We start from the raw sequence: 26,348 nt of genomic DNA, 5'->3' as shown, positions 1-26,348 counted from the left end.
TTATAGGCATGTGCCATCACACTTGGCTTTATATAGTGCTAGGGAATAAACCCAGGACTTTGTATATGCTAGGTAAGCCTTCTGCCAGCTGACCATGTTTGTTTTAAAAAGATTATGCACATTCCTAGTCTCAAGGTTATTATAATATAGAGGTAGAAATGCAGGCAATATACTGTTATGGCAGTAGCCATCAGTAGAATTAGACTTTTTCTGCAAAACCCATCTGAAAAAAAAAAAGGGTAGTCATGGGAGAAAAGTAGATGTAAGTGGCCAAGTTGTCATGAACACACTGGATCTTCCTCAAGCTAAAGATCACCTATTAGTGCCTAGGAGCCACAGATGATATAAATTCTGTATACCACCAGCCCCCAGGAATATAGGTAGGAAGTATCTATTCCAGCACACATTCTCCATGATCTGTTTATAAGAAGATAAAGAGAGGGGAAATATGCTTTATGGAGGTATGGTGAGGTATGGGGTAAGGGGTTGCCTTGGTGGGCTCATGCTAAGGCATCACTTCCCTCTGAGGGATTTACATGATAGTATAGTATAGAATAGAGTTTGTTCAGGGCATGGGGAGGGGAGTCAAGAGGGTAGTAGAGGCAGAAAAAGGCAGAGAGAATAGAGTAGAAGCTAGCCATGAGCACGGAGAGAGAGAGTAGGGAAGGGAATGTGGAGAAAGTGAGAGCAGGAGTGGGGGGGGGTCAAGCAGCCCCTTTTACAGTGTCAGGTATACCTGGCTATTGCCAGGTAACTCTGGGGCGGAGCTTAGACAGAATACTAACCCCCCCCACACACACAATTTTGATTTAATTAAAAAGGAAAAAAATTAGGAAAAAGCGATGGTGGAGCAGGAATAGGATCATCATGATCTCTGAATACTTCCTGCTGGCTTTGGGGGTGACGTCTCTGGGAAACATAAGACAATGGGTATGGGGATGTTGGTCCAGTCTTAGAAGAGTCGGCTGTTTCTTAGTTGTCCAGGTTCTATGGAACTGTCTGTGGGTAGATCAGAAGGAACAAGTCTAGTAGAAGCATCTGTGTCTGTGAGAGAAGATTGGAGCATCTGTAGGCTGCTTCTCTGGAGCTGTCCTAGATGTAGTAAGTGCCTGGACTTGACAAGATGCTGAAACACACACATACACACACAGAGTGTAAGGGTAGAGAATAAGATTAAGTGTGTTTGGGAGAAAGGAATTTTTTTCTTAGATGTACATTTAAAACCCAGAGGAATCCCACCCTTTGAAATAGGTAGTAAGTGGGAACTTTAGGCTATTGACCACTATATGTACTTATCTGGATGGAGTCTACTTGGTCCCTCAGAGGTGGTAGATCTGAGTGGGTTTCCTGTAGCTTGACTCAGACAGTTTTGAGTCCACAGTGATGACCAAGTCCAGGCAGGGCCATGGTGGTGCTTTTCAGTGGTTTTCATACCACAGTTCTGGCAGTCTCTTGGAGCTATTCCATATTCTTTGAGACCTTGTAGGGTAAACTTAGATTTCGGGAGATTTTGTCTGTCGTAAACATAAATATATTAATAATTAGCAGACTTCTGACAAGATTGAGGGCTCTGTCAATTGGTTATATCTGAATAGAGCACATCATAATTTAATGGCAGTAGCAAAAATCATTATTTATCAAGACAGAATAGGAATGAAAATCTTAAGTAACTTTGACAGGTTGTGTAATAAGAGAAAAACACATTTTGCATTAACAGAGAAACTTTGGCTTTGCATTAGTAGAGAAACACTTGGCTTAGAGTTGATATAGACCAGAATGGAAAGAATCAGAAGAGTTGACAGCTGTGCTGTGAGACTGTGACAGGCGGATTCAGGCCTGTGACACGAACTGAACATGCAGGCAAGCCTTGAGAATGGCTAGTCTGCAGAGTGAGGGACAGTTGGAGCGAAGATAGGTAAACACTTGGGCATAGGGAACCTCTTTCCATTTACTAGACCACTGACAGTACCTATGAAGATCCCGTGAGATAATCCGATCTAGTGTGCCATTAAGTGGCCATTTGGGGCCATTGTCTAATGGGTACTGAACCCAGAACTATTGTAGAAGTGCACTAGTTTTGATGTCCTAAAGTCAGGTGTTAACTTCAGAGATTTGAAATTTTTCCAGGAGACATCCTAATGGGGAGCCTGGAGGTATGTCTGAAGACAGTTAAGCACCCACTGGGGAGTTATTGGATTATTTGTACCAGCATCTCAAGAATAAGTTAATAACAAAATTTTAGCCAGGGTAGATGTCTAAGTTGTCACCTGAACCTTCTAGAGGCTACGGTGAATCCCGGACTTACCAGAAAGCGTCTATACCTAGGTCTGGGTATTCCTGAACTGTTTCAAGAGCCTAGGGGTAGGGGGTGCGAAAGCTGCATTTGAGGGTATAGTCACTCAAGGGTCGAAGTTCTATCTTGTATGTCAGTTAGAAGGCTGGTCATAAGGACCATGGCCATGAAACGCCAACAACTTAGCCCATAAAGGCTGGCCAGGCCCTATTTGGGAAATTGGGGCCCTCCCTGCTGACTGGAGGAAAAAAATCTTACCAATCCACGGGTGTATGTGTGAGAAATTAATCAAGAAAAGTGAAACTGTATGGTTGGTATGGGCCCATCCAACTGAGTAACCCGCATGGCACAGCTAGCCCATGTGGTGGACCTTGGCTCATGTGCAGCTCATGTGGTAGAAGTATGTGAGTCCTATAGATGCAGCCCCAGCTCACATGGTGGATGTCTGTAAGTCCCACAGCAGCAGGTCTGTAGCAGTTCTCCAAAGTTTAGGCTAGCGAATGTTGGATAAACATGTAGCAGGGGGAATGCAAACCTGCAGAGTTTCTAAACCCAAGTCATGGCACCATATGATGTGTTTATAAAAAGAGAAAGAAGGAAGATATGTTTTATGGAGGTGTGGTGAAGTATGGGGTAAGGAGTTGCCTCGGTAGGCCCATGCTGAGGCATCCCTTCCCTCTGAGGGACCATCCACACAATGGTATAGTATAGAATAGAGTTTATTCAGGGCATGGGAAGGGGGGTCAAGAGGGTAGTAGAGGCAGAGAAAGGTAGAGAGAGAGAGAGAGAGAGAGAGAGAGAGAGAAGGGGGCAAGCAGCCCCTTTTATAGTGTCAGACATAACTGGGGCGGAGCTTAGACAGAATGCTAATACTCCACATTCAGCAACATGTATTCTTTTATCTCCTTTTGCATACTTGACTGAAAGTTGAGCGTTCTTTATTGTGGTGGTTGTTCATTTGTTTGGGTTGAGACAGGATCTAGTTATGTTGCCCTGGCTGGCCTGGAACTGACTGTATAGAATTGGCTGGTCTCAAACTCACAGACATCCTCATGCTTCTGCCTACTGCGTACTGGGATTAAAGGTGTGTGCCACAATGCCAAACACTGTTGAGGCACTCTTCATGTGATAGAGTACATCAGAGAGGTGCCTGAAGTCTGTGGAAGTTATCCGTTGCACCTTTCATTTTCTCTGAGCAGCTCCAGCTGGTGTGACCTTCTGGGCTTCAAGAACACCTGGGGAGTCTTCATCTCCTTCCCTCTGATGGATCTTTTGCTCAGTCAGTGGCTTTAGTATTTCCATTGTCGCCATAGTGGCCCTCATATTAACCTAGGAGTAATTTTCCAGTCATCATTACTTATCTTCTCCTATTTTTCATTTATTCTACAGTAACTTTTAGAGCATAACTAATTCTTGTGTTTTAAGAAGACCACTCTCAGCAGGTAAAGGTACTTGCCACCAAGCCTGAGTACAGTACCTGGAACTCAAGTGGAAAGAGGGAATATATAGGAGTTCTCTGATCTCCATAGGCACACAGTGACACTGCATGTCATTGGGAAACATGTGGGCACATGCATGCTCACATCCACTTCCACACACACATAAATGTAACTTTTTAAGAAGCATCAAAGCTGATGATGGTGTTTAGTGCCCATGATCTCAACACCAGCACTTGAAAGATCGAGGCAAGAGGATTGAAAAAGTTTGAGGCCAGCCTGGTCTACAAAGTGAGTTCCAGGCCAACTTGTGCAGCATAATAAGGTCGTGTTTCAAAGAGGTCAGGCATGTGGCACATACTTTTAATCCTAGCACTTGAGAGGCAGAGTCAAGGAGATCTTTATGAGTTCAATGCCAGCTAAGCAGCCTAGGGAGATATTGTCTAAAATGGATGGATGGATGGATGGATGGATGGATGGATGGATGTGGCACATATTTTATACCAGCAATGTTAAGATGGAAGGCAAGACAGGTGGGTCCCTATTAGCTCACTGGCCAGCTTGTCTAGCCTACTTGGTCAGGTTCCAGGCCAGTGAGCAACCCTATCTAAAACAGAAGGAAGAGCCTGAAAAATGGTATCTAAGATTTTCCTCTGACCTCTATAATCATGCATATACATACATGTGCACAGACATATAAAAAAGTAAAAATAATAAAATATACCTCAGTGATACAATATAGCCTAGCATTTATGAAGCCCTAAGTTCAGTTCCCAGCACTGCAAAAATAAAGTAGTCACTGGCTACTGTGTAAGGAATGAACTAGAGGAAGGGCTAAGTCATATTTTTTTCATACGTGTCTCTAAAAATTAAAGAGAATTCTTAGTACTAGTCTGTCTCCCTCCAGCTACTGTTAAGGGGGACCCATCCTTAGGCCACACATCCATTAGGCCACTTCTCAATTTTCCTTCATGCTTCCTAGGCCCTACCCTCTGCTGCAGTCCAACCCAGCATGGCCTTTCTGCTGAACCATGCTTTTGTGCTGTTTATCCATCTACTCCCAACAGCTTTGGATCTACCTACCTACCTTCCTTCCTTCCTTCCTTCCTTCCTTCCTTCCTTCCTTCCTTCTTTTTCTCTATCTCTTTTTTTGCTGTTGTTTGGTTGTCTTGGTTTGTTTTTTTGAGACAGGGCTTCCCTGGCTGTTCTAGAACTCACTCTGTAGACCAGAATGGCCTTAAACTCCCAGATCCATCTATGTGTGCCGCCACTGCCTGGCAGAATTTTTTTTTTTTTTAATATACCTCATGTCTGAATATTTTGCTCCTCCAATTCTAATGTGCTGGAGAGAAGAACCCATGTTATATTCTCTTTCAAGTCAGGATCGCAAAGTCTACAGATGATAAATGATACTTTAGGTTGAGGTTCCCCAACCTCATCATTTTGGTATACAGTCATTCTACTTGTATTTGTACTCTGGGGCCCAGATGACATCTATTCCTAGGGTCTGGAGCATCTGGACCTTAGCCTGGCTACTTTGTAAATTGGCACTGAGCCAATAGAGGTAAAGTCAGGTGGCATCAAGATACACTTTCATGGGAGGAACTGAGCTTAGAATGGGCTAGGGATGGAAACTTAGGGCAACTGGTAAGGTTCAGAAAGCCTAGCCCTTACCATCTACCCTTGGGTTTCAGATTTGAAGCTGCACCTGCAGAGTACAGATTACGGCAACTTCCTGGCCAATGAAGCATCACCTCTGACAGTGTCAGTCATCGATGACAAGCTCAAGGAGAAGATGGTAGTAGAGTTCCGCCACATGAGAAACCATGCCTATGAGCCACTTGCCAGCTTCCTGGACTTCATTACGTGAGTGAACCGATAGTGCTGGGCAAGGTAGCTCTGTGCCTGCAGAAGTTGGCACTAGAATGGCCTAGGCCAGCAGCTACTGTGCTTCTGTCAGGTGACCAGATGGCATCTCTGTCAGGCCAGCTGTTGTTAAAGAATGTCTTTAAAGTCTTCTCAAGTGGTATAACTAGATTCAGTAACCCTGTACTCTAGGTCACAACCAGGTTCCTTTCCTGTCCTCTCATTGTGTGGGGCTGCTAGAGTTGCAAAAGCTGGAGAATTGGAGCTCCCTGTTCACTTTTCCTATTGCGCCTACATTAAACACTTGTCGTTAAGTTCCCCCTACTCCCCTCAGGGTAGAGTCAAGGTCTGGGTGTAGACAGAACTTTAGAGAGCCTGGGATGGGCCATACAACCCTCTGCCCCTACTTGGACTGAGCATCGCTAGAGTGTCTCAATCCACTAGCACTCAAATAATGACATGGAGACTTACTACTGTTTATGAATGATTAGGCCTTATAGCTAGGCTTGTTCTCAACTAGCTCATCTAACTCAATAGCCCATTTATTCTAATCTGCTTTATGTCATCCGAGCACCTGCTCCTTCCTCCACGTCTGACTGGTAAATCCCCTGTGCCTCTGATTCTATCCCAGAGTTCCCATCTCTCCCGGATGTCCCACCTATCCTCTCCTGCCTTGCTGTAGGCTGTTTAGTTTTGTTGTTGTTTTGTTTTGTTTTTGTTTTTTCCCTTACACATCAGTTTAGTTTTTTTATTTGATATATTTTATTTACATTTCAAATGTTATTCCCTTTCCCAGTTTCCCCTCTATACCTCCTATCTTATCCCCCTTCCCCTACTTCTACCCCCTCCTGTCTCCCCGCCCTGACATTCCCCTACACTGGAGCATCCAGCCTTGGCAGGACCAAGGGCTTCTTCTTTCATTGATGCCAAACAAGGGCATCCTCTGCTACAAGTGCATCCGGAGCCATGAATCCGACCACGTGTACTCTTTGGATAGTGGTTTAGTCTGTGGGTGCTCTGGTTGGTTGGTATTGTTTTTCTTATGGGGTTGTAAACCCCTTTAACTCCTTCAATCCTTTATCTAACTCCTCCATTAAGGACCCCATTCTCAGTTCAGTGGTTGGCTGAAAGCATCTGCCTTTGTATTTGTTATGTTCTGGCAGAGCCTCTTAGGAGACAGTTATATCAGGATCCTGTCAGCATGTACTTCTTGGCATCAGCAATAGTGTCAGGGTTTGGTGTCTGTATATGGGCTGGATCCCCAGGTGGGGCTGTCTCTGGATGGCCTTTGCTTCAGTCTTTGCCCAAACTTTGCCTCCGTATTTCCTTCTGAAAGTATATCTGTTCCCATTTCTAAGAAGGACTAAAGCATCTGCACTTCGGTCATCCTTCTTCTTGAGCTTCATGTGGTCTGTGAATTGTATCTTAGGTATTCTGAGCTTTTGGGCTACTATCCACTTTGTTCAGTTCTTTATTAAACCAGTCAGAAGAGACAGTTGAGGAAGGACAGAGACACACCTTCACACAGTGTACAAAAAGATTATCCCAACAGCCGAGGGCTGTTTTTCATGTGCTCTGACAGGTCAGAAAGACAGGGAATGGACTTGAGTTGGGGGAGGCTAAATGCCTTGCTGTTCTTCACAGGAGCTAAGGTGGGTTGTTTATTAATAACCCTTGGTTGCTCCAGGCTTTCCCATTGTGTGACCCTTGGGTGGAACTTTTAGAGAAACTATATATCCTCTAAGAGGAGCTAAACAGAGAAGACCCTGGATTTGAGGGCCAGAAGAGGGTAGTTCAACTAGTCCTGTGTGTCTGGAACCCTAAAAGGTAGGGAAATTAACTCTGAAGGAATGACCTAGGAGTGATGAGTCAGAGCCTAGCAGACAAAGAATGGCTCCAGCTCAGGTTGCTGCCTCATGCAAGTGGTGAGCAGGAGTATGACCATTGGCTAGCCTCTGAGTGTGCTGTACAGTGTATGTTGTTAGGAGTTGTATCCCCACATTCTTCTGAATGTCTTGTTTTTCTCCTTCCCTAGCCTCTTGTTTGGGACCAGATACATTACTCCACTTGTCTCCTCAGAGACAGGGTTGTATGTGGATGTCTAGCCCATCTCCTCTCAACCAAAAACAACCACTTGTACAGAATTCATCTACTCAAATGGGGTATTTAGGCAGAGGGCTTCAACCTCAGTTATAACAGGCTGGGACACCTGAAAGACACAGAATACTCCTATAAGTTGGAGAGCAAAGCTTCTGGCTGTAGATCTTTTCCTCCAGGTACCTCTTTGCTGAGGAATCCTACATGGATTCATGCTCAAACTTTCTCCTCATCAACTAGTATGGACCTAGCGGGACAGGGCAGAGTTGTTATATACCAGTGCCTTGGGTGTATGTGTCATACATCATTCTATCATCTGTCTTCTAACCCCTAGCCTGGGCCTGCGTGTCCTCTACCCCACAGCCAGATCTGAGGACATACCAGGAAACTAAATTTATTGCTAGCCTTCACCTTCAGGTTGTTTGCACAAGGCTCCTCCAGCTTCCTGGTTAATGTTCTGGTCTTTCCAAGCCAGGCTGGCCAGAGGAAGCTTGACCCCATGCCAGTGGTCAAAGAGTAGATGTTATCCTATCCATCTTGCTGCCAAATTGCCCACCTGCCTGTGCATCTACACTGGTCTGTTTTGGTGTTAGTCTGCCAGGCTGTGAAACAGGAGAGGGCTCCGAGAGTGACTGAGACAGAGCAGCTGCCAGCTCTTTGCTGGAGGTTGGCTCCAAGCACCAAGTGTGTGGAAAGTGGCCAATTGCTATCCTGTGGCAAACTTTCTGAATCGACCACTTCCTGTCCTCTTCCAATCATGGGTGATTGTGGCTTATAGCCTTTCTCTCTACCACCACCCTGGATGTCACGTGTTGACTAGTCTGAATCTATGGCTGCTTATCTTTGACACCCCCCCCTTTGTCTGCAATGTCTCATCCTCTACTCTCTACATCACATCACACCCCCTTCCCCACTGATGACTGCTGTGTCATCACCTGGAACTACTTCACTCCTGAAATCACTGAGTCAGGCAAGCATTCTCCACTCAACAGCCTTCAGGCTCTCTAGCCCATTTGGAGTCCCTTGCAGAACACGGGGTCTCGATTCAACAGGACATCGGGCCTTGTTTCCTCCCTGCTATCCCTTCTGTCTTCATTTCCCTCTCTAGCTGGTCTATCATTTGAGCTCTCTTCTGCCAACATCTGTAACTCTCTTGGCTGCCCGACTCATGGTCCCACCCTGCTGGCAGCCTCCCAGCCCTGGAGGAATCCCAGAGCCTCCAGCCTGGAGCTGTCCTTCCTCCACCTCCACTTCTGGGAGCAGAGCTGGGGAAGCCAGCTATTGGCAGGGTGTGTAGGAGGGAATATCATTCCTACTAACAGACATACATGCTCAACCTACTCAGCTTTAGCTTGTTTCTGCTCAGCAACTTTTTGCTGTCCTTACTCAGTACCCTGCAGCTCCCATCATGAGTAGGATGACCCCTCCCCATCCTGAACATTATTCTCTCCTGCCTGCATCCTCTTCATCTATGTACAGATGACCCACCTGCTTCTCTACAAAGTCATCAGAAGCAAATACAACACATCTGCATCCAGCCCCTAATCCATTCCACCCTTTCCCTGAGATCCTTCTACCAGCATTCTGAATCTCTCCTGGACCCTAAGTGGCCAGTCCTCTTTACTTCTGTGTTGTCACCTTCTTTAAGTTTCTTCCATGTGCTTCTAGTATCACACCTACATCTCTAGCATCATTAACCACCCTTAAAACTCATTTTATGGGGCCTATTTTTCACACTCCTTATTTTTTCTCTTACCTCTTCTATCACTCAAGACTATAGTCATTTCCCAGTTTTATCACTCCACAACAAGGCCCTGGCTATGGTCACTCTTGGCCTTCATGTGGCCAAGTTCTCAAGGATTGGACACTGGATATATCCAGCCCTCAGCAGTGTCTTCTCTCATGATATCTGACTAAATTTAACTCCTATTTCTTTAGCTGCTCTTTCTCTTCCAGTGCCCTATCAGATCATTCGATTGTGAATAGAATTTTGGAAAGAAATGAGTAAAGCTTTCATTTGGACCCTATGCTGGGGGTGGGGTGGGGCTTTCTCAATTTGGGGACTCATGACTGCTGTCCCTAAGGAAAGGCTACTTGGCTGAGAAGAAAGGTGTTTGAGGGAAGAGCTAGGGGTGGGAATCTAGAGCCATGCCAGGAGGGAACTACGTAGATGCAGAGGGATAGTGGTGCTGAGGGAGCAGACAGTAACATCAGGGGTGGTTGTATGCCATAGAGCAAGCAGTCTGTGTGAAGTAGACTGAAGCATGTTGTTTTAGGTGACCTAGCTCAACATCAGAATCCTAACACATTTAATATGCTGCTAAACTGAGGGCTGTTGGCAGGCCTAGCTACTACTTGCCCTGTAACTTGGTATAGAGCTTGTATTCAGGGTTCTTTAGACATGGAGAATACTTTTATTTGGCCCATTCCATGGTATTTTCTCACAGGAGAGTTAGCCCTGGAAGAGAAGTTGAAAAAGTTGTTTGTAGAAGAGTCAGCTTGGTCTCTGGGACATCTTCATGTGGACCCTAAAGTGCCATTGTTTTTAAATGAAGACAGTTTCTATCAGGGGCCATTCCTAGTGTATAACAACTACCTGTAGCCTACATGTCCACTGGCAGAAATTGTGTGGTTAACCTGTACTATCTGGGAAAATTGCCATCACTGGAAGTGTCCCCAGATGTAGTCTCAAGTGTCTAGTGGGTCCTCCCAAAGCATCTCTTATCCTATTCAGGTTGGCCCTTCCTGGTCCTATAGTGGTCATTGGGTTTCCACAGACCTTCTTAATAACAATCCCCAGACTCTTTCCAATAAGCTGACTTTGTCTCTGCTAACCAAGGCTTTAGGGCTGCTGTGGGTTGTTTCCTTGTTGCTCTTTAGCATGGAAAGGGAACCAGCACTGACCTATTCTTTCTGGCTTAGGGAAAAGCACCACAGTGAGGGGCCCTTCAGGACCCCAAAGGCTCAAATCAAATGGAATAACCCAACTGGGCCTTGGAGGAAGGTCAAGATTTTAATGAGGAGATGGTCAGAGCCCCACTTAATTCTGGTTGCAAAGGAGAACTTGAGGCTTAAGAAGTGATGTACTAAATAAGGTCATAGCAGAAACTTCTGTTCATTTTCAACCCTGAGTGGGGCTCCTCAGACATAGATATAATTTAGTACAGATAATGTCACTAGCAACAAATGAGGCTCCTAGGTAGGGGCTGCAGGTAGGCTAGTTGGCAGAAGAACCAATCTCCCAGCCCAAGTGCAGAAAAGCCATGTTGCTCCAGCAGATGGCACCAAAGGGCACAGTGGAGGGACAGGGTTGGCCAGGGACTTAAGGTTTCTTGAAGGAAGTAGCTTCCTAAACTGTAGCCTGAAACTTCTCCCAGCCCAAGCTATTTGGAGGCACAGGGCAAGGGAGGGCCTTAGGGCAGAGGATTATAGACTGCCCTACCCCCCACTCCAAAAGGGCCTCTTTGGCCTGGTAGGCAGTGGGCCATCCACTCCCCAGCTGTCTTCCTCTGGAGGGAGATGCTGACCAGCTGGAACTTCATTCTCTCTTTTGAGGCCAAATGAGGGGAGACATGGCAAAGCAGCTTTCTGGGGGCAGGGAGGCAACTTCTGAAGAGCCAGGCAGAGAGGGGAAAGGTTTCCTGCTAGTTGAAGGTAGAAAGGCTGGGTCTTGTCTCTGCCAGGCCTGTCCTGCCTTCCATCCCCCAGGAAAGAGGATTCTGAGCCTTGCTGTACAGGAAGGGAAGGCAGGGCCTCCACTGAAGCAGTCTTATAGTTGCTTACAGTGGGAGGGAAGAGCTCAGCCTGGCACAGGATGGAGGCTGGCCTGGCCTGAGTAAAGGAGGAATTAGAGGGGCTGAGTGCCATGATTGTGAGTGGCCCTAACTTGGCCCAGCATTTTTCTCTGTATTCAACTAAGGCTTATAGCAAGGAGAGGTTTGGGGAAGCTAGAAGGGAGGAGAGTTACTACTGGCTTCTGCATACAATGTCAGAGCTGAACCATGAACCACAGCTGGTCTCTTCCACTCACTAGAGGTATAGATAGCAATGAAGCCAGGTGGCAGCATTTCCCTACAGAGCTTTCTTCTGAGGCTGGGCCAGGACCCTAAGAAGTACTCAGACACCTTCTTTGATCTCTTATTCCAGCCTTGTCCCTAGCCTAAACAGATAAACAGAGACCCTGGGTTATGGGCACAGCGGGGAGGGATAAGTTTAATAAGGAAATGGGGGGTTGTAAGGTCTATCTGAGAAAACAGAGGTGGGAGTTTAGCCATAGGTATGGGAATAGAGCTTCTCTGCTGTATGTTGGGATGCACATACTATAATAGCCCACTCTGGGTTTTATCTGTTGTGGTGCTAAGGCCACATGGGATCACTTGAATAATGTAAGTTCAAGAGATGTTCTGTTGTTCTTCAGCATATCAAAAGGGGATGAGAGGCAAAAAGGCATTCTTAATCTCTGGGGTGGGGTCTCTATGGCTGTTTTGGGGATACATTGGTTTTAGTAGGGCTGAATTGGGTGCAAATTAACTGATAAAGGATGATATATATGAGATACAGAAGACATCAGAAGCAGGAGATATATCTAGAGTGAAGGAGATAGAGGTTGAGGCCAAAGCACAAAGCTATGGTATGCTCTTTGTCTATGCTGTCCCCCCCACTCTGCCAGTTCTGTGGGGTCAAGGACAAGATGCTGGCCATATGTGGCTCTTGGCTTACAATTACAGATCAGTCTTGCTTGGGACCCTTGGTTTTGGAAGGGATGCCTGATTCTTATCACTGTATGTCCTATAATGACCAATCCAGATTAAGTATAAAAAAGGCCAAGGAGACCAGAGGTTGTAATGGCATTGAATTGGGTAGGAGCTGTGTTCATCAGGTACAAGGAGTATGGGTTGGACTGAGACAGGACTCAGGTATTTTGAGGGCCTTATAGGAGTACCACAGTGGCTGGTACTCTAGGCCACCACCTTTTTCCTTTTATTCCTTTGGTACTGAGCCCCACCTCCTACCAAGGGCTTTACTTGATACAGTCTAATCCCTAGGTACTCAAGATTTGTTACGGGAATAGAGCCTAGATTTGGACCTCCCAGAAACAGAACAAGAACTATCTATGTTCAGGGCCCGATTCACAGTAGCCTCCATCTTTAGTCTTTACCCTTCCATGGCCCAGACTGGCCTTTAAGAACATTCTCCACCTCCTTTATACTCTTAATTTAATACTTGTAATGGTTGGGACTACTGCAGTTGCAGCCTGACTATAGCTGGGGTCCTCTTCTTTATTCCTTTCTTTCCTCCCACCTCAACCCCATAGGTGAGTACACAAAACTTTCTGTCCCAACTTCACTGTGGCTCTGCTTTTCAGTTGGAGACAAATTGTCTTGGTTGTTTCTTGCAAAGTCTTAACTAGACAGTCCCACACTCCCCAGCTCCACAGCCCCCTCTGCTGTCCATGGTGCACAGAACATCCTCTTGTAGGGCAAGCCTAAGAGACTAAGCCTAGAACTGACTTGAATCAGACTGGCCTGTGGATCTCATTCAGCCCTCCTGAGTAATTGCTTGAACTGGCATCTGGCTCTAAGGAGTAGTTAGTTTGTTTTTTTGTTTTCTTCTTCTTTACAGAGGGGCTCTGCAGTCTTCCTGATCCTATTCTTTATTCTAGATGGGGTCTTTACGACTCTTCTCTGGCCCTTCTTGGAGAAGCCCCTCCCCAGCCTATTTCTTAGTTTTTCTCCTCTTCCTCTCTGGACTCCCAACTCCCATGAAGCCAGAGTGGCCCTAATTATACTGTGGTTTTGTTTTAAATTTTCATCCCACTTATGGCTCCGTAGTATTTGAGGTGAACTTGGAACTCTCTGCCTGACCTGAGCTCAGTCTCCAGGCAGCCCTCTGCTGACAGCACTGCCTTACCTACAGCTGTGCCCTCCCTTTCCTTCTGCCAGTCTTGACAATACTCAGTTCCTCAGATCAATCCAGTCTCACTCAGTGTGTGCCTCCAGGCCTTTGCATACTGTTTCCTCTTTCCAGAATACACTTTCATCTCCCAGTCCTTTTATCTGTCAAGCTCCTGACCATACCTGTCCCTGGAAGGGTTATGTGCCTCACCTGCTTGTCTATGGTTTCTGTGTACTGTTGGAACACTATTCACACCATAGGCTATTTACTTGTGTTCAGTCATTTATGGGGCATGAATCTACCATCCTGTTAAAGGAAAAGCTGTTTTTATCTGGTGTTCCTGTTACTTGGGGTTGGGTTTAATGGTGGTGGTGACAGGAATCTGGGTGGGGAAGGATAGTTCCTCTGGAGCCTATCTACAGCATCCACGAGCCAGCACTTACTCTTAGGAGTTGTATCAGCAAGAGTATTGGGCCAGGCCTCCCAAGCCCACTACCCTAACAGTCTACCCTGTTGTTGTCTACTTCTCAGTTATAGCTACATGATTGACAACGTGATCCTGCTCATCACAGGCACACTGCACCAGCGTTCAATAGCTGAACTTGTGCCCAAGTGCCATCCGCTAGGCAGCTTTGAGCAGATGGAGGCTGTGAACATCGCACAGACACCTGCAGAGCTCTACAATGCCATTCTGGTGGACACGCCCCTGGGTGAGCCTCTGTGGCAGAAACAGCAGCTAGACAATAGTGTTAGCATTAGAGCCTCCGTGTGGGTTTTATGGATTGTAGGAGGCAGGGCAGCCCTAAAGCAGTAAACTCTACTGCTGCTGAACTTGCCCTTCCCTCAGCTTCCTATTCTCATTCTTTCCCATCCTACTTTCTTTCCTTTCCCATTGCTTTTCCTAGGCAGACAGGCAACTCAAAGGGTAGGCGAGGATTATCTAACTTTGGAAGTACTTTTTTTGGAATTCAGAGGAGGGCTGAATGAACTTATAAAGAAGAGCAAGGGGCTTGTGTCCCTTGTAATCCTGAGGGGTCTGGCAGACTGGCCCAAACCAGGGCTGTAATGGCTGGTTTCTTATGAGACAGAAAAGCAAAGCAAAGAGCTTTATTTGACTCCACTAAGCAGGTCCCAGGGGTGTCCAGCAGGATGCAAGGACCATGTCAGAGGCCAAGGAAGGGAGGGGAGTCAGGATAGCTTCCTGTTAGCCCTGCTTCACTAGTGCTGCTGATGTCTGCCTAGAATGCTAGAGAGAAGGGGTGAGTATTGTAACCAATTAATACCCTTAGAGCCAAAATCTAAACCCTGGGGAACTATCCAGGAAGCCACCAGAGTTGAATCAGAAGGTCCTAAGCTGAGAAGTGCCAGCCATATCTACTTACCTAGTTTGTCTTTGATTCTCTCTGTGACTCTGAGCTAGTTCTGGGCTGTTTGTGGCTTTTGCAGTTTCTTCATCTTTAAAGGAGAGACATCAGGTAAGTCTTCAGGCTCTCCTAGGGATCCTGCTGTGACCTCTCTTCTTAGTTCTGCAGTGGATTTCTAACTACTCCAAGCTTAGCTTACTCTTCTTCATAAGCTCTTTCTTATCGAAAGAAGGAGGAGGAGGCTAGTTTCCCATGTGCAAGCTCTAGACCTTCATAGGGCATACATAGCAGTGGTTTTCAGTCCCCAAACTGATAGCTGCCCCTGGAGAAGGAAATCTCATGGCCTCTTATGCAAGCCTGTCTTTGGCATGGTCTAAACTTGGGTCTGCCCCAGCAATGATTAGATCATGTTATGGCTGGCCGCCTCCTTTATAAATCAGTTTTAGGAGCAAAGAGGCAGGAAAAACTCAAGTCAGCAAGCATGGCCCAGAGAATTGCTTCTGCTACTTCCAAGGCTGGATTCTCAAGCTGGATTGAGGGTCTCTAGTACTTAGCTTAGTGGGCCTTATGACATGACCTCTCTCACTTAGGCTGCTTTCCTGCTCTTTACATCCTTGTCTTTCTCCCCAGCGGCTTTTTTCCAGGACTGTATCTCAGAGCAAGACCTTGATGAGATGAACATCGAGATAATCCGAAATACACTTTACAAGGTAGTATTCTTCAGAAGCAGTGGGAGTGGTTGGGGGTTGACTTGTCAGTGGGTGGGTCTGTGGGTGTGACAGAAGGTAATTTATGTGGGATGTACCTGTACCAGGCTTCTTTCTGGGGGCTTAGCCTCTCATTCTCAGGTTCCTGTGATAGTTTCAAGGTTTTGTGGAATGGGTTACTCATTGCATGGTGTCTGCAGCAGACTCAGATAAGATCAGCTAGAGTGACTGGTGCTCTGACACTTGGCCTGTCAGAGCTGGCTCCTAGACAGCCATTCATGTAGTAGCAGGAGTGTCATGGGCCACTACCCAGGCCACACCACATGAGCTTTTCCAGCCAAGACAGGCACCTAGGCAAAGGCAGTAATATGTGCTTAGTTCTGTGGGGAAGGATCCTGCCAGGCACAGCCAGTTTATTATGACCCTTTTAGGTTCCCAGACCACCATGAGCCCATGCCATCTATCTCACTGTCTCAGCTTTACTCTCCTTTTGCTTCCTACTAGACTATGGCATAGACTGTCTAGTCTCTGGAGGGAGAGTGGGCTTAGAATTCCTCTGTTTATATAGCCATTGTAGAGATTCAAAGGTAGCTACCAGTTACGAACATTTGAGAAAGGCTGGGTTCAATTTTTTTGTGGTGTGATTCTGAGCTGTGATGCCAAGACTCCTCCTGGAAGACTTTCCCTCAGGAACATGGATCAGCAGTAGGCAAAGCATGAAGAGAAGCTAAGGATGGCACTGGCTAAGGGACCCGCTGACCTAAACCTGAGGACATCTGTCTATCCAGTCTCCACTAGGGGTTGGAGGTGTGTGTCTTCTGCCCTGATTGTAGCTGGCTGGTGAACATTTGGCTCAGTCTGAGCTCAGACTTTCTAGGCTTTCTGTGGGGCCTGTGTCAACATACAGCTAGGATGTGGTGGTAGATGATAGAAGTTATGATAGTATAGGCAGAAGGAAAGTAAGGAGGATGGGCCAGGCCAGATGGCAAGGGGTTTACTGTGAAAGTATGGGTTTCACATGGATAGTGGGGAGGAGATCCAAAGGAACACACATGAACTGAGTAAGTCAAGTCTCCCAGGGCCTTGAATGCATTGGCAAAAGCTTGAACTTTAGCTGGGAGTGGTGGTGCATACTTTAGAATGCTAGGAAAACTTGAGCAAGAAGATTTTTGCTAAGTTCAAGTTTAGCTTAGTATATGTAGTGAGTTGCAGGTCAACCATGTCTCCATAGTAAGAGTCTCTCAAGGAAACATAAGCCAGGCATCGTGACTTTCAGTCCAGTGCTTGGAAGGCAGAGGCAGGCAGATCTCTGTGAGTTGAATCTCTGTAGTAAGTTTTGGGACAGCCAGGGTTACGTAGTGAGACCTTGTCACAAAACAAACAACAATAATGAAAACCATAACTTTGGGCTGACAACATGACTCAGGAAATGAAGATGCTTGACTGCCAAGCTAGACTACTAGAGTTTGATTTCTGGGACCCACATGGTAGAAGGAGAGAACTGATATTCACTAACTGTCTTCTTACCTTTGCACATACATGCACACAAAATAAGTAAAATGTGAAAAAAATCAAATGAACTTTAGGTCATGGGCCTAAAGTCTTCTAATAGAACATAATATTCTGAGAAGGCCCTCTATGATTGTAGGATGGAAGGCCAATTATTAGTAAGGGGGAAAGTAATACGCACACATTTATGAACATACACACACACACACACACATACACACACACACACACACACACACACACACACAGTCTTATAGTGCTCCCACCCACTCACCTGACCTATTGACAAATTCCTTGTCCCAGACAGGATGAGAGGTGTGGCTATACCCCCAGCCTTACCCGCACCCTCTCTGGGCCTGACTGGTTTTAGCTGGGAGTCACTGGCAAGGACTGCCCAGAAACCAGCTCATAAACACCGACCCAACACTGTGGGCCCCATGCCAAAGCTGCCTGCCTGTCAGGCAATGTCCCAGCCCAGTGGCTACAGATGGGAGATTAGGTGGACCCTCAACCGTCCGGCAAGTGAATTGTAGGCAGCTGGTGCAGCAACCATGGTATGGCAGACTCCAGGGGACAGGGTGGGGTTGGGGAGGTGACCTTGGTACCTGAGTCTTGCCAGTTTCCTTGCTGCTATAGCTCTAGAGGAAAGTGTGGACCTTAATCTTAGGGTCAGCTTTTCTGGGGATCAGTAAACTTGGCTAAGCAAACAGTTAGGTAACAGGACATAGAATCCCAAACTAGCTAGTAGTTTCCCCCACAGATCGGAACTGCAGGCTCCACTAGGATAGGTCATAAGATTTTTAGCATAACCAGCTAAGCTGGCCACAAAGAAGGCCACAGAGGACTGACTCCTGGAGGGGCTATGAAATACCACCAAGGTGGGAGACGGGAGCCATATTAACTTTTTGTTTCCAAGAGCTCAGTAATCAACTGCAGGTTCTCTACTGAGCTCATCTTGTATAGTGTCGCTATGTCTATTGGAGCTCTGGGTGTCATCATCTTGTCTGTTTTTGAATGCACATCCTATGTGTCCCAACTTGGACGGCACACTAGAATGTGGAAAGCTTTTTAAAGCCCTCAATCCCAGTTTAGAATAGTCCCTAACATACAGATCTAGAGTCTCTGTGACCATGCTACATATGGGACCTTAGGTGGGGTCTGAGTCAAGTTTCATGCAAAAGTTTTCCCAATGGGGTTTGCAAGACCTTGGTGGGGGAGAGGCATTGGAAAGAAACCTCTGTGTGACCTTGTGAATGAGAGTTGGGGAAAACCTTATATGTGAGCTGACCTGTCCTTTCCTCATACCCAGCAGATCAAATTTGCCTCAACAAAATTACTTGTTTCCGCTGGCAGCCCATGTACCCAGTTATTGAATGTGAGATCAGTGTTCACATAGGCGATAACCACCCTTCAGCAGGAACTGACCTGATAATTTGGTTCCTGCTGTTGAAACCTAGGGCCTGTCTGGGGGTCAGAGGAGTAGTGTTCTGCAAGGTGGGTTGTTGCAAGGGAGGGCATATGAATTCAGTCTAGACCTTTGTGAACTCTGAGGATAACTTTCCCTCATCAGTCCTTGGATATACTTGGTTTTCTGGGGAAGGGGAAGTTTCTGAAGACTAGAAAAGGAAGGCAAAGCACCGGGAACAGAGCCCCCTTAAGCTTGGCAACAGAAAGGGGTATATGTACCCTGAAGCAGATAGTGGACTGGAAACTGTTTTGTCACACCCAGATAGAATGCACTAAGCCATTGACTTGGATGATGAACTGTTGAAATTCATAGATGTTTGGTAAAGGAGAAGTTGACATAGAATGAATGGCCCATTCTTACCAAAAAAGGTTTAGAGAGTGGAGATCAAACTGACTAGGTTTCTGATAAATCTCCCAGGATTGCTACCCTTGCTCTAAGCAAACACTGTCCTTTCTACAGGCCTATCTGGAGTCCTTCTACAAGTTCTGTACTCTGTTGGGTGGGACCACAGCAGATGCCATGTGTCCTATTTTAGAGGTGAGTGCATGCCCACTCTTTGCCTTTTGTCCCCATTGAACCTTGCCGGGGGAGCTCTGCCAAGTGACTGGCTATGGTTGCCCTCAATTCTCCTCTCTCCTAACCTATGCACTGGCCCTGCAGTTTGAAGCAGATCGCCGCGCTTTCATCATCACCATCAACTCTTTCGGCACAGAGCTGTCCAAGGAAGACCGTGCCAAGCTCTTCCCACACTGTGGCCGACTCTACCCTGAGGGCTTGGCTCAGCTGGCTCGAGCTGATGACTATGAACAGGTCAAGAATGTAGCTGATTACTACCCGGTGAGTACCCTAGCTGACAAGATTTAGGTAGCTGTGTTGGCACCCCCAGTACCCAGCACTCATACCTGTGCTTCTCCCCATTTCCTGGCCAGGAATACAAACTGCTCTTTGAGGGTGCAGGTAGCAATCCTGGAGACAAGACCTTGGAGGACCGATTCTTTGAACATGAGGTGAGCACAGGGTCTTGTGGAACAGACCCCGTATAGGGAGGGTTATGACTTAGACCTGATCCTGCTGGCCACAGCGCCTGTGCATCACACCTATGTCTGTCCACAGGTGAAGCTGAACAAGCTGGCCTTCCTGAACCAGTTCCACTTTGGTGTCTTTTATGCCTTTGTGAAGCTTAAGGAACAGGAATGTCGCAACATTGTGTGGATTGCTGAGTGCATTGCCCAGCGCCATCGCGCCAAGATTGACAACTATATCCCCATCTTCTAGCGTTCTAACTTAAGGTTCCCAAGTGTACTATTGTATCTATTGTATGTGTCTGTGTGCTGTGGTGAAGCCCATGGCTCACTTGTCTGACCTGGTGAGGTGTAGCACATTGTCCTGGGATTGGTTGCCCAGCTTCCATGACCTACTCTGGGACTGCTCTTAGGCCTGAAAAAGGGTTAAGCACCTCTCCCTTGATCAAGAATGGACCAAGATCCCCTCCAGAGCAGCCCTATGTTTACAGCCACTGACATGTCTAAGAAACTTGTGTAACTTTCATGTCCCTCCCTAACCTAAGAACCCCAGGGACAGTGGAAGCTTCCTTTCCTGTCCATAGGTCATCCCCAGAACCATGGCCTATGGGAAGAATAGAGAATATGTATTCTTGGGGTACTGGGAAAGCAGCTTTGCAGCCCTCTCCCTCAGCTCTGCCCCTCTGAGACAATAAAATGGCCCTCTTTAAAAAGCTTCCTGTCTGCTCCCTCCTTTGTGCCCTTGTACCTTTCCTTGACTCTCAGCTTCATTCATCACTGTACCCTTGATGAGTCTCCCCTGCACTCTGCAGCCACATGGCCACAGAAGTCCCTGGAGGATGGCTCTTTCTGCTGGAAGCTCAAGTAGGAAGATAGGCTGGGGTGGAGGTTGCTAGATAGTAGTTATATCTTGGCTTTGGAGGCCCTGTACCTCCTTAACTGCTTCACCAACTCCTGTAACTCCCTGAAATTGGCCATTACCTTCATCTCAATATGCAGAAACCCACCTAGGGACACATGATTTGCCTGAAGTCAGCAGATATGAACCACATGCAGAGTGTCTGGGGAACCTCTTCAGCTCCCCTACTGAGTCCCAGGATCTCCCAAGAAGTACCCAATCTCTGTCATATAGTCATATCCTGTCACCCAGGCAACCAGGCAGTCACCTCCTCCAAACATTGTATCTCTCCCATTCTAGGAGAAATAAAAACTTATCTTTATTTTAAAATGCTAACAACCAGGCAAGTACAACATGTAGCTGGGAACCAGTAACTGAGAACGTAAATCCTGAGACAGTCAAGAGGCAGTTGGGATTTACTCTGGACTTGCAGCACTTGAGACAGTAGGTGCCAAAACAATTCTGAGGTCCCCATCTCACTAATCATTCTAAAGTTAGCACAGAAATGGCCTGTAGAGTTCTACAGCCAAACCTTACACTAAACTCTCCATACATCTGGGTTCTCCAAGCTGCATTGTGGAACATTGTGCCTGGTAGGGAATATGTGGGCTCATGAAGCTGGGGAGAGGTCCAGAGGCTCACTAGCAAATTTCTACCTCTGGGGCCTGGACTAGGCATCAGCAGTAGAGGCTGGGCTTTTCTTAACACAGACTCTAGGGTAAGGTTGAGGGATCTATAATGGCCAGGGGAGAGAGCCAAGGGCTCAAGAAGCCTCTCCTACTGAAGCATCTAGGTTTGTGGCTCACAGAGCTGCCACTGGGGAAGGGTTTGGGTCCTGGGGTGTGTCCTGAGCAGGAGCAGGGCCAGGTTGGCCAGGCCTCAATGCTCGGGGCAGAAGGTGACTGATGAAGAAGTTCTGTAGGAAACGGCGCCGCAGGCCCTCTGGCAGGTAGTGGTGAATGAAATACATGAGCCCCAAGCCACGGCCTGTGTAGTAGCGGCTGCGTGGCTGAGCTGCCAGCAATGCATCAGTGATAGCATCTACAACTGGGCTAAGGTCAGGCAATGCCATTCTGAGTGAATTCAGGAATTGCCCATGCAAGTGCTCAATGTAGTCTTCTCCATAGGTCTGCAGCAGCTCTCTAGGCAGGTTGGCCAGCAGCAGTTGCTTGCGCTTCTCCCAGAGGTTCTCATTAGTCACTGCCTCTAAAGAAGGGGTGACAAGGTCAGAAGGCAACAGCCAGAGAAGCCAGAGGCCATGGATTTATTTAATGTAAATTATGCCTATAAACCAAGCGATACTACATCTTCAGACTACACATCCCTGCCCATCCATGTCCCACCCCAAACCTGAACCCTCACCTGTCTTGAAGCAGCCAGGTTGGATGATGCTGACCTTGATACCCCAGGGATGCAGTTCACAGCCAAATGTGTCCATAAGCAGTGCTATGGCTGCCTTGGAGGTTCCATAGGCTGCCAAGCAGGGATACGGCATGTCTCCTGGGGTTAGAATGTGGATGCTCAGCCTTGGCCTGGGATTCCCCAAACACATGATAGCAGCTCCTTTACCACTTTGTCTCGGAGTGGAAGAACACTTACCTGCTGGGCTGCCAACAGTCACAATACGTCCCTTTGAGTGACGCAGTAGTGGCAGGAGGCCCTTGGTCAGCTCAAGTGCACCAAAGAAGTTTACCTCCATGCATTTGCGGAAGGTTGCCACAGGAGACAGTTCGACATCGGCCACTACTATGTTGAGGCCAGCATTGTTAACCAGACCCCACAGGCCTGGGGGCATAAAAGCAGGAGAGAAGCTTCAGGTCAGCCTGACTGCAAATATGCAATCCCTGCCTCCCTCACACTCACCCAGCCCTGCCCATCCCTAATGGAGACACATCTGCTGACCAGTGCTGGCGGTGTGAGCCTTGGTGATTTCCAGGACGCGGCTGATGTCCTCTGTCTTAGTCAGGTCCATCTGCAGCAGCTTTAGGCGAGGTGAACAGCGGGAACGCAGTTCTAGGGCACCAGGGCTATTCAGATCCAACACAGTGGCCAGCACCGTGAAGCCCATGGCATCCAGTTTCATTGCTGTCTCCTTGCCAAAACCAGTGTCACAACCTAACCAGGATAGGATAGCCAGTGAATTCCCAGCCCAAGACAAGCCAAAGACCACTAAAGTCTAGGTGGAATCTAGCCTCCTGGATGCTCAGCCCTCCCTTCTTCCTTACAAATGTGTGTTGTAAGTTTGTTGTCCTGACTGAGCCCTGAGTATCAATCTCCTGGCAGCTGTTATCTGTCTGGTTCCCTGTAGCGATCCCATCTTTTTAGAAGAAACAGACCTAGTCTGGTCCCATCTTGTCCCATGAATCTATCCTCAGCCTAAGTCAGAGGGTTATTTTAAAAATGACACTATCACTCTGCTTCTGACAAGTCCCAGAGGCTTTTGCTTCCCCAGAATTCTATGGGCCTTAGAATAAAGCCCAGATGGTATCGTCCTGGCCCTGTTCAACCTGAGCACTTCTCCAGGCTCAATTCGGAGCCCCAGCCCTGTTCCCAACTCCCCCTTGATCTCTGCCCTTGGAATTCCAATCATTGACTTTGGATGTATACATTTGCTGAGCACCAGACCACTTCCCTCTCAATACAAGAACCATACATGGTAAGTGAAGAAAACAGACCTGCATTGGAATCCCTTCCCACCACTAAATGTGACCTAAGGTCAGTGACTGGCTTCATTTTCTTGCCCTTGGTATGCAGAGATAAGAACCACCAGGCAAGGCCCGGGTATGGGGGTCCCTGGTACCGATAAACCCTTGCTTCCTTGATGGTTTCCATGCAGATCCTGGCTCTGTGGGTGGCCAGTGAGAGGATGAGGAGGGCCAGTGGGGGAGGAGGGTCTATGAAGCAGGCAGCCCTGAGGTCCTGCTGTGCAGAAAAGCTGCTTTGCAGCCCAGCTTCCCCACTCCTGGACAAGCACCCCCTCCTCAACTCAGCCCCGCCCCCTGTGCTGAGAGGAGAACAAAGCTGGTCAGGGGGCTGCAAACTGGGCTTTGTGTGGCTGGGGCCTGCTAGCCTGTGTTGAAGGGTCCTTCCCAAGCAAATCTGACTGGGGGAGGGGAGTGTGTGTGCACACATATGCATACTTGCCTCTGCTTCCTTTTGGAGCAGACAGCACTCCACTAAAAGCCTCCCAGAGCCTCAGCTCTGGGGTCCCAACTGATACCCACATCTTACCCTCTTGCTTACCTGCAAAACCTGCCTGCATGTTCACACATGACCTTGACCCCTGTCACCCATCAGCATGAAGATATATACATATGCTTGCACACAAGGTACTAAGCCACACAGCCCAAACATGACTCCATGGCTAAGCTTGTGGAGTAGTTTTGGTAAGCAGTTCTTGGGCATTCTTGGGAAGGAGTGAGTGACGGATGGCTCTGTAGGCATATAGCTAGCATAGTGTTCTTGGCAGATGGGGCAAGACCCAATCACTTAAGTGCCTTGCTGCTTGGTGGTGATTCGGAAAACCCCAGAGTTTTCAGGAAGCTAGAAGCCAACTTCCGGTGCTTACACAGGAGTAGGCTCTTCTCCCAAACACTGAGCTTTGAAGAGATGGAAGGAGCCCAGGTCACAGAAAGCATCCCTCTTCTCACCTCTCGCTCAGGTTCTTTGAACAGCAGTAGCAAAGACCTGAGGTGAGATCTCAGGAAGGACTGCCCACCTGAATCATGAGAGCCTGAAGTGGCATAGGACCTGATGAAGCAGCTCACAGAGGACAGGAAGAGATCTGGTCCATGTTTGAAGGCAGAGCCTATAACCTAGTTCCTGCTTCATTTCAAGGGAATTCAGTAGCTTTCCTTCCTCAGGCTCCTGAAACGGGTTCCCTGCAGCTTCACATTCACCCTGGAAGTCTCTTCCATCTCACCTGAGTCCTACTCAACCTCTACTGAAGGCATAAGCCTTTGTGTCACCATTCTCTACCTTAGTGCAATCTGGTTTCTTACCTGACATTTAAGTCTCCTCCCAAGGGAACTTCCCATCCCACCACACCCCCACAGCCAGACTGGTTATTGACGATCCCCTTCCCAAATCATGCTTATGTCTGTGTCTGTCTTAAGCCTTTGTCTCACACCCTTTCTCTGATCCAAGACACCTTTCAGATTCCACCTGTCTCCACCCAACTTCCTCCAACGTCCAGTCCAAGGATTTCCTTCTAATTCTTTCATCCCTATCCTGTCCTGCAGACCACCCATAAAGGACCAAGATCTCCGAGAAGCTGAGAAGCCATGGTGGTTGGGGAAGAAACAAAGCTGCCCCTCCTCCTATGCAATAGCCCAGTGCCCCCTAGCCTTCCTCCCCCCTCCCCATTTCCTGCTGGGTCTGCAGCCCCCCTTCCCCTTCCCTCCTTCTGATGACAGATTTATTCCCTGCTCCAGACAAAGAAAGCTCAGGCAGGCACCAAAGACACCTGAGTCCAGCTCTTCAAGGCCTCTTTCCTGGGCACTCAGGACTAGGCAAGATGAAGTGCTAGCGTAGACTGCAGACGGTTGCAGTTTTGGCAGTGGGTAGCTGGATCTAAGAAGCAGCTACTCTCCAGCTGCCGTGACCTCAGGCGGTTCTGATCTCCAAGGATTCCAGCCAGTGGAGGTCAGGGGGAGCAGAACTCGCCATTTAAGCTCTCTGCAGAGAATAGCAGATAGTGTGTTCCAGTGATCTGGGGGATGTCAGGCAGAGTTCATTATCCCCGTCTCAGGTCTTCTGAAGTCCCTTAAAGTACTGTCCTCTGCTTCACACCTGGACTCTCAGGAAAGAGCTCAGCATAAACTAAGTTTCTCCTCTTTTAGTCACTAGTTTCCTTTGAGCACCTGCCCATTCTCTACTTTCTCAACACTAATCCCCGAGGCCGCAGGTAGTTAACCCAGACTTGGTGAAGTGCCCAGAGCTTCCTACTTGGCTCACTTTCTTGCATCTAGAGGACTCACTTCTGAGCTGCGGAGTCCGCCTTGATGGTGCCCAAAGGAAACCCTCTAGGTGTGCGGTCCCGCCCTCCAGCCTGGAGTACCTGCGCTCTGCACACTCACCGGTGATGAGCACCGCGCGAGTGGCCACCGGCAGGCGAGGATGGCGCGCTAGGCGGGACAACGCGATCCAGCCAGCAGCAGCCAGCACCACGAGTGCAGCCGGCGGGGGCAGCAGGCGCTGGCACAGCCAGTCGAGAGCGGCCAGCAGGGCCAGTGCCGCCAAAAGCGGGCGGCCCAGACTTAGGTCTGAGCGCAGCAGCTGTAGCAGCGCGCGGGCAGCCACCAGCAGCCAGGCACCGCCCGACGGCCAAGGCCAGCGCTCCATGACTTCGGAACCCGGTCGAGCTTGGGAGGGGCTGGGGCCGGATTGGGGAGCGCCGAGAGGGACGAGAGGGACTCGGGGCCAGGACACGGAGTGCAGAAGAACACTGCCCTGGGTAGGAGGGATACTCGCTTTCTTTGCGGGGCCCTCGGACCCAGCTTATAAAGCGCCCTGGGGGCGGGGTTGGGGCGGTGCGAAGGCGGGGCTAGGGTGGGGCTTTCCTCCACTTCTATCTCAGCACCCCACGCCAGGCAGGTGCCCCCCCACCCTGCCCCTTTGATTAGATCCGCTTTCAAAGAAGCCGTAACAAAGTCCCCAAGTTGTGGCACGAGGCGGAGCCGTCAGTCGTCGGCTTCGCCCGGGAAAGGGACAGTCTGCCCAACCCTGTGCCCTGCATCTCATTCACTCTGAGCTTATTAGCACACCAAGGGCTCTGAGCCTCCGTGCTCAGTG

At 48.1% G+C, this 26,348-nt stretch overlaps 2 protein-coding genes across 3 annotated transcripts in view; one reads left to right on the top strand and one right to left on the bottom strand.

Moving 5' to 3' along the window:
• The window catches only part of ATP6V0D1 (ATPase H+ transporting V0 subunit d1), a 50,168-nt gene extending 29,798 nt beyond the window's left edge, over positions 1 to 20,370 (top strand). For both annotated transcript variants that reach the window (XM_080936773.1, XM_080936774.1), the window contains 7 exons: positions 5,424 to 5,595; positions 14,119 to 14,297; positions 15,582 to 15,661; positions 19,095 to 19,172; positions 19,296 to 19,472; positions 19,565 to 19,642; positions 19,749 to 20,370. In XM_080936773.1, the coding sequence (XP_080792899.1) occupies positions 5,424 to 5,595; positions 14,119 to 14,297; positions 15,582 to 15,661; positions 19,095 to 19,172; positions 19,296 to 19,472; positions 19,565 to 19,642; positions 19,749 to 19,910 (926 nt within the window). In that variant the 3' untranslated portion in view covers positions 19,911 to 20,370. The remainder of the gene's footprint in view (positions 1 to 5,423; positions 5,596 to 14,118; positions 14,298 to 15,581; positions 15,662 to 19,094; positions 19,173 to 19,295; positions 19,473 to 19,564; positions 19,643 to 19,748) is intronic.
• A 987-nt stretch (positions 20,371 to 21,357) lies between these two features.
• HSD11B2 (hydroxysteroid 11-beta dehydrogenase 2) lies at positions 21,358 to 25,898 on the bottom strand (the record flags this gene model as incomplete). The annotated part of the gene is made up of 5 exons (XM_080937134.1): positions 21,358 to 21,761; positions 21,918 to 22,055; positions 22,155 to 22,340; positions 22,458 to 22,670; positions 25,634 to 25,898. The coding sequence occupies 5 exons, from the start codon at positions 25,896 to 25,898 to the stop codon at positions 21,358 to 21,360; spliced, it is 1,206 nt and encodes a 401-aa protein (XP_080793260.1).
• Between the last annotated feature and the right edge of the window lie 450 nt (positions 25,899 to 26,348).

The sequence above is a fragment of the Micromys minutus genome, assembly GCF_963924665.1.
Source record: "Micromys minutus genome assembly, chromosome: 24".
Taxonomy (NCBI): Eukaryota; Metazoa; Chordata; class Mammalia; order Rodentia; family Muridae; genus Micromys; species Micromys minutus.
The sequence above is the reverse complement of the archived record's forward strand: the minus strand, read 5'-3'. Positions and strand labels throughout refer to the sequence as shown.